At 47.9% G+C, this 7,577-nt stretch overlaps 1 protein-coding gene across 1 annotated transcript; it reads right to left on the reverse strand.

The window, feature by feature from the left end:
- Positions 1-2,662: 2,662 nt before the first annotated feature.
- LOC127295973 (UDP-glucuronic acid decarboxylase 6) lies at positions 2,663-6,403 on the reverse strand. Its single transcript, XM_051326000.2, has 13 exons — positions 6,266-6,403; positions 5,991-6,093; positions 5,801-5,887; positions 5,132-5,219; positions 4,557-4,648; positions 4,317-4,381; positions 4,142-4,230; positions 3,962-4,039; positions 3,755-3,848; positions 3,609-3,675; positions 3,443-3,506; positions 3,281-3,321; positions 2,663-3,159 (listed from the first exon to the last, which is right to left on the reverse strand). The coding sequence occupies exons 2-13, from the start codon at positions 6,075-6,077 to the stop codon at positions 2,968-2,970; spliced, it is 1,044 nt and encodes a 347-aa protein (XP_051181960.1). The 5' UTR covers positions 6,078-6,093; positions 6,266-6,403; the 3' UTR covers positions 2,663-2,967.
- Between the last annotated feature and the right edge of the window lie 1,174 nt (positions 6,404-7,577).

The raw sequence follows: 7,577 nt of genomic DNA on the forward strand, positions 1-7,577 counted from the left end.
TCAGCTTTGATTTAGTTGTAGTTTGTATTGTAATAAATTGAACACATGCGTAGGTAGTCGTCTTGTGTAGCTCCTCTAATTTCATAGGCAAGCATCCGAAGGGCGACAGTGCATTTCTGAATTATGGAGAAAACAAGCTCACTAACGGCGTCTCTTCTCAGTTTGAAGTAGTCGATCTCACTCAAATTTTCGACTATCTTCAGGAAAAGCTTCCTACTCATCCTGAAACGACGGTAAAATACGGCATCGTCGTGCAATGGATAATCAGCGAAGTAGTCGGCGTACAATATGCAATAGCCTTCCATCCTCTGCCTCATCTTGCTCTTGCGGCGCCCCAACACGGAACCACAGATCCTCGGCTTGTTCTCCTCGGCGATCATGGCCACGAGGGTGACGAGGATCAACATATATTCCTCGTCGCCAACGGGGTCCCTCGCAGCAGACACGACAACGATTTCCTCGTCCATGAGAGCAGCCATGGCCTCCTCGTCGTCTGTATCCATCGCCTTGGCAAACCACCAAACACCTCGCATGGAAGGTGAGCGTGGGGCGGGACCGAAAGGTGCGGCGTTGGCTGTGGGGCGGCGAGGTGGCAATGCGGCGACAGAGTAGTTCTTACCGGAGGCAATGGACCATCGTCGGTGAGGGGTGGTTGCGGCGGCAACCTGGGATACGGGAGGCAGTCGCATGGTAGAAAGGGTAAAAGGGTTTGTCATTTCTTATCCACTCACTGACAGGGCTGGCCCACGACGTTTTTTCGACCATCCGACGCCCCGCTAGCTTCCATGTGGATTGAGTTTGGCCTGGGAGCGTCGGGTAACTCGTTGGACTACGGCGACAGAAAAAACAAATATGAGAGCGTCGACTGGGCGCGTTTTTTTCATCGGCACTATTGGGAGCCTTTGGGGACCCCGAGTGGAATGCTATAATTGAACATCCATGTAGATGCGAGCGTCAGTTCAAATTTAGCGTCAGTCATCACCCACATCGCCACCTTCTACTCTGCTTAGAGCATCTCTAATAGAGTTCTAATTGGAGCAAACTGAAAAACCGAAGTTCAGTCTCCCAAAAATCAATTTTCAAGTGGATTCGGAGGTGGCGCAAAACATCACCCATATTCGGAACTGAAAAAACGTAAATTCAAATTTAGCGGGTAACTGATCATCGCAAACAAGTCAAACTGCATAGTTGCATAGTTGCGATCGCAAAATAGATTACATATAGATTGGCCGTCGGCGACCTACTCTAAACTTAGCTAAATTTCGCCCGTCAGCGACCTACTCTACACGCGGCGTAGACGCCGTCGGTGGCCTACTCGGAGTCAAGGTCGATGACCTCCTGCTTCACGCGGCGGACGACGACCTCCTTCAGCGCCGCCTCATACGCGCGCACGGCACGGACGGCTTCCGCCTCCTTGCGGTGGAAGCATGCGCGCGCCTCGGCCTCCGAGATGACGACGACCTGTTGGATCGTCGCCGCCTCCTCCTCGTCATTGAGGACGTAGTCCGCCGAGTTGAGGACGGTGCGCGCCAGCGCCGCCTCCTCCTCCTCCTCCTCGTCGTTGCTGTCGGTGACGGGCGGCGGAAGGGCATGGCCTGACGCGCCGGAGGAAGACCCCTCGCCGCTATTAGCGTAGCGGGCGAGTTTCCCCGGCCGCGTTAGGCCTCAATTTGTCCACCGACGCGCGCTCCGCTTCCGCGTGCCCTCCGAGCGGTTCCATTTCCGCCGCTCGGCCTCGGAGTGGAGGGGGGGCGGCGAGTTGCTGCCGCCAATCCGCCCGCCTCCCCTCCTGCCAGTGCCGGTGCCAGCCATGCGGTGGAGGTCGCGGAAGCGGAGATGCGATGGCGGCAAGGACGCGATTTCTCGCCGATTTTGGAAGCGCGCGTGGCGGAGGAAGCGGACGCGGCGACGTCCGCGCCACGCGCAAACTTTCTCCGGGCCCCGAGAAAATTTTACAGGCCGGGCCTCCGATTCAGTCGCTGATCTATGACGCTTTCGGCCTAAACCCCATAAATCCGCTGAAAAAATTCAGTTCTGCCGACATTTACATTTACGGGTTCTGTTAGAGATGCTCTTAGACGGGTGGACCCCTAGTGCTTCCTTTCAAATGCAGCATCGGTTCACTGTTCAGTTTATTCGTACAGTCCTCAATCAGAACTTGATAGAGTAATTTCACCCTGTCACCGGCTAGCCAGCCAAGTCGGAGTACTATGTACGCCAGCCATACTGCCATAGCCGTCACCTGCACCGTCGGATCACGCAATCAACGCTCCAGAAACTTTTTGTCAATTTATCCTGTCAGCGTGTGTTCGTACGAGTGCAGGCAAAGGCCACAGAAAGAAGAGCACGAACGCTGCAGCCGTTGACGAACTGGCCGACAGAAAGGAACTGTTGAGAACTCAGAATATCTAACACCGGAATCACGGTGCCTTTTTGGTTGGCAAGACGTACCAATCGATCAAATGGCTTTAATATGAAGCAAGAACACGACGTTACTCACCAAACAATATCAGGACGAGACGCTTCCCCTAAACAAGAAACTGCTTTTGCCAAGGTCCGAACTGTCGGGGCACTTGGCGACAACGCAATATAGCAAAAATAAAGACCAAATATATAGTCTATTCGAAAAGCATCAGACAGGCACACTCAGAGCAGCAAGAACTTCAATACCAAGCCCAAAATGGCATCAATAACATTGCTATAATAATCGATTTAGGGAAGTGCACAGGCTACAAACATAAGGATCACAAGTTCCGCAAAAGCGGGAGTAACACAAACAGACAGCCAGCCCCGTATGAAGTGTCTAATAGTACAATCTTTCAAGTTGAACGCATGACGAAGGTGTAATTGGTTTATTGGAACTCAAATTCCGACGGAAACGAATAATGGTGAACCCACCCCAACTATGAGTATGCTCCGATCCAGTGAACCGGTGTGTTACTGTGCGCCAAAAGCAAGGGAGGCAGCTTAGGCCTTGGTCTTCTTGGGCACTGCCAGGCGCTCCCTGAAATCGTCCTCCATGAGCACCAAGCCGTCGCGCAGGACGATCTTGGGCTCCCAGTCGAGAAGCTCCTTGGCCTTGCTGATGTCGGGCTTCCTCTGGCGAGGGTCATCAGGAGTGTTCTCGGTCATGATCACTGCAACCTCTGGGTTGATCAACTGTAAAGTAAAACCAGGCACTGGTTAGTATACCATCCATAATTCACATGCACTGAAGCTAAACAGAAAATGCCACTACGCAGTAAAGTTGGATGGGATGAGTATAGAATATCCAGCTTACCTCCTTCACGTTCTCAGCAAGTTCCAGCATGGTAAATTCACCTACATTTGGTGAAAAATTCGAGTTCATTACCACAGAAATGCAAGTATAGAATTACAAATAAGTCACTGATCAAGTTGTCCAGCGCAGCCAAAGAATGACACAAATGCGAAGGAGTTTTACCTGGGTTACCAATGTTAATTGGTCCGGTGTTTTCTCCGTTCATCAGCTTCATAAGGCCATTGACCTGCATTGAAATGGTACCAGTGATTAGATGATACCAAACATACATACTGAGTTTTGACCAGATATTGATAAATATAATGATAAATAATAGTAGAGGACAAACCATATCAGCGACATAGCAGAAACTCCTAGTCTGTGTTCCTGGCTTCTGGACAGTCAGATCATCACCACTGCAAAGTTATGACAAAATAAGCTCCAAAACCATCTGGCCACAAGATCCGAGAAAAGTGAAAGCACAACAAGAATTACCGAATGGCCTGAGCAATGAAGTTACTAACAACACGCCCATCATCGATGTTCATCCTAGGTCCATAGGTGTTGAAAATCCTAGCAATACGGATCTCTAAAGAAGTAGATGACAAATACATATTAGGGACAGCTCGCAATCAAAGGCTACTGATGGACAAAAGTTAATAGCTAATAATGAAGTTTAAGGAAGAAAAATCAAATTATTACCAACGCCATGCTGCCTGTGGTAGTCAAACATAAGCGTCTCGGCAACACGCTTGCCCTCATCGTAGCAGCTCCTGACTCCTGATGAAGAAAATAAATAAATAAAACAAATGAGAATTACTCGACATGGATTCAGAAAAGGCAACATAATATACATATTTGTCAGAAGATGAATGGGCATACCAATAGGGTTAACATTGCCCCAGTAGGCCTCGGTCTGGGGGTGCTCAAGAGGATCACCATAAACTTCAGAGGTGGAAGTCAACAATATTCTGCAATTTAACATAGAACCTCAGTTTAATATAGTTTCCCTTTTTCTCATGGTATTGCAAGAATCAGTGTGGTGATAACCACTGACCTAGCACCAACTCTCTTTGCAAGTCCAAGCATGTTCAAGGTTCCAATAACATTTGTCTTGATAGTCTGTTCAAGATATAGACACCCATTATAGTATCGGGATAGGAATAATTATGAAATGATGGCTCACGGCCATTTACAATCATGATAAGATTGAAAATGGAATGGGACAACAGATCAATATTTGAAACATTTAAGCAAAACAGATGTTAGAACAATCACAAAAGCAAAGCCTGCACACCTTGACAGGGTTGTGCTTGTAGAAGATTGGTGAGGCAGGGCAAGCAAGGTGATAGACTTGGTCAACCTCCACAAGCAGTGGTTCGGTGACGTCTGAAACAAGGGGAAAATATAATTAAAGCGAAACTCCAACACAAGAATATGGTAGCTTAAGAAATGAAACAATTGAGGGAAGTGGCTTGCAACAAAGGTAACTGAAAGTTTGGCATCTTCGCACTAATAACTAAAAACAAGTTGATCTTGTTGGAAATCATTTTTATTTAGAAAATAAGCTGTAAAAAGTGGTGTAGTTAACTAAAAGACATCAAATTGCCTGTTTCGTTCAATAGACAACTCAGTAGGTGTTTCTAGTACAGGCATTGACTATGAGCAAATACACTTACGGTGCTTTATTTGTGGTAGGCTAACAAGGATCTATAGTTGTTAAGGAACATTGTAAGGAAACAACTCAAACTTTGTACTCCTAAATGAAGAGCTGATAGAAAGATCTGTAAGCATACAAGAGAGTGTGGCTACATGGAAATGAACTAAACTGAGTATTTATTATGAGTTGAGTCTGCAGTATGAGTGTATTACCGTGACGGATGAGCTCAAATCTGGGGTGACCGATCCACTTCTTGAGGTTGTCTTTTGAACCAGTGAAGAAGTTGTCAGCAACAATGACCTGAACGAAAATAACACACAATCAGTTCTGTAAGCTCAAAGGTCTGTGATGCAGATCCAGGTAGTAACAACGCTTATAATTCTACAAAATCCAGTAAAACAGCTAGCATGGTACTCCGTGAAAAATCATAAGCTTCCTCAGGTACTCCTAAATGAAGAGCTGATGGAAAGATCTCATGAGCATTGCCACTGGATCTCGGTGATCTCACACTCTAAGCTCGAGATACAGAATGCAGCAGTGCCACTCAAGATTAGTTCTCTAAAGCATTGCCACTGGATCTCTCTTGCAATCTAAGTAGCTTTGTAAAGCATTAGAGAGTTAAGGCAAAGCTTCCAGCTTTAAGCTCTGGACAGTAAATGGCCCACTCCATGCTAAAAATGAATGCAGAAACAAGCTTGCGCCCTGAGATCTGGCAGCAGAAAGCAGCTCCACTGAGAAGGGTCCTTTTCACAAAGATCTCAGCTCCTGGCTGACTGTACGACTCAGATCCAGCTCACAATGGAGTTGACCTCTCTCTTGAATTCGCGAGCAAGCAGCAAGCAAAGGAAGCAGTAGAGGCAGGGGATCTGGTCCTTGATTACCTCGTTCTTCTCGTTCTCCATGAGCTTGTCGACGAGGTGGGAGCCGATGAATCCAGCTCCGCCGGTGACGAGGATCCGCATGTTGGCCTGCCCGAAAATCAGCGCGAACCGAATCAGAAAACAGCAACCAACCGAAGTGCGAGATCCGGCGATCAGATCCCAAGAACCAGGGCAAGAACCAGGCGCGTACCTGGAAGAACTTGGAGAAGCGGAGCGGCGAGGGCGTGGGCGGCGGGCGCGTGGTGGCGCCGTTGCCATTGGCCTCCTTCTGCGCCATCGCGTCGAGCACCTACCTGGCCACAAAGATCGGGCCAAACCAAGAAATCGTCAGAATCCACCGAACCAAACCAAACCAAACCTAAGTGAATGAATCAGCGGAGAGACAGAATGAAACTCGCGATCCCCGAGAGGGATCGCGGCCTGATCGACGAAGTGAGGGAGGAAGGAAGCGTGGGGAATGCTCACCAGGGGAAGGGGCGGTGCTGGGGGAGGATTGGGGCTTAGTTCGGACACGAGGAAGCGGTGCGTTTGAATCGGATTAGACCGGGGCGGACGACGATGGAAAGCTCTACCCAGATCTGAGCCGTATTTATAAGCCCCACCTCCCTCTTCTGTCTTCTTCCCTCTTCCCCACGCTGCACACCGACTGCTACCAACCGGAAAATTTCAGATCCGGCTCCCAGATTTCAATTTCCACGATGAATTCTCTCAGCTCCTTTTCCTTAAAGAAAACAATGCCGGGAGCGAAAAATTATCAGGCGATTAATCAATGCTTAATCCGTGCAGTGCAGCGCAGGGCGTGAGCAGTGTGTTCGCGCTTCGGATGGAAGCAAAGCTGCTGCTGGTGTCGCGCCAGATTCCAACGGCATCGGGTGGTGGTGCGTGCGATCGATGGCGACAGCGCAGCGCGCCCGGATCTTGACGCCCGACCCGTGAGCCCTAGCATATTCCTAGCACCGTCATCAGGCGAGAGTTAGGCAGGGACAGGAGGGAAAACATCCACTGATCCCACCCACACTTCAAATGACACCATGATCTATAAATTCAAATTTATATAATTGTCTATTTCATTTTAGAAAAAAAATACATGAGTGCTCCCAAGATATGTGCTTACAATCCCTAAAATTTTCAGAACCAAATTAGAATTAAACACATAAAAGAAAAGAAAAAAGACAAATATAACAAGAATATATAGTGTACAAAAAGACAAAAGTACAAATGCCACTATTCATGTACCAATTTGTCCTTTTTCACTATATGCATTTCAAATTTGATGATGAAAAGTTAAAGACACATCTTGTGAACACTCACAATATTTTTCAAATTTTTTTTTGTTAATTTTAAATTCTGAAAAAAAAATCATGGTAGCATTTGAAGCATGAGATCGCTAGATATTCCACGAGAGAACAAAGAAATAGTTATACAAGTGATCATTTCCTCCTCATCTTCTCTCCCCCTTCCACCTCCTTGAGAGTCGAGAGGCAGCTCCCGCCCAGTAGTAGAGGCAATCGTTATACAACTGATCAATTTCCTTGCGTCCTCGGCGGTGTGGACATATGAGGAGTTGCGGCGGTCTGCATGAAATTGGCTTTATGCCCATTAGTTGGGGCGGAGTTTTAGATCTTAGTGGCATAGGGTTCTTCCTCGATGTGTGCTGCTCATGTAGTGGGAGCAAGGCATGGTGGGAAAGGGCGTCGTCTGCTTCAGTAAAGTTGTGGTTTGTGGATACCTAGAGGTCTGCGAGGGTTGGGCGATGGAGCTTCTTCTGGTTGGCCGT

Source organism: Lolium perenne, chromosome 4 (assembly GCF_019359855.2).
Source record: "Lolium perenne isolate Kyuss_39 chromosome 4, Kyuss_2.0, whole genome shotgun sequence".
Classification (NCBI taxonomy): domain Eukaryota; kingdom Viridiplantae; phylum Streptophyta; class Magnoliopsida; order Poales; family Poaceae; genus Lolium; species Lolium perenne.

Bases quoted from the DNA above. Each gene is read 5' to 3' on its own strand.
- LOC127295973 (XM_051326000.2), bottom strand. From the start codon at position 6,077: ATGGCGCAGAAGGAGGCCAATGGCAACGGCGCCACCACGCGCCCGCCG. The intron at 5,888-5,990 runs GTACGCGCCTGG...ATTTTCGGGCAG, and splicing joins GCTTCTCCAAGTTCTTCCAG to GCCAACATGCGGATCCTCGT. The intron at 3,849-3,961 runs GTAATAATTTGA...CTACTTCTTTAG, and splicing joins CCACAGGCAGCATGGCGTTG to AGATCCGTATTGCTAGGATT.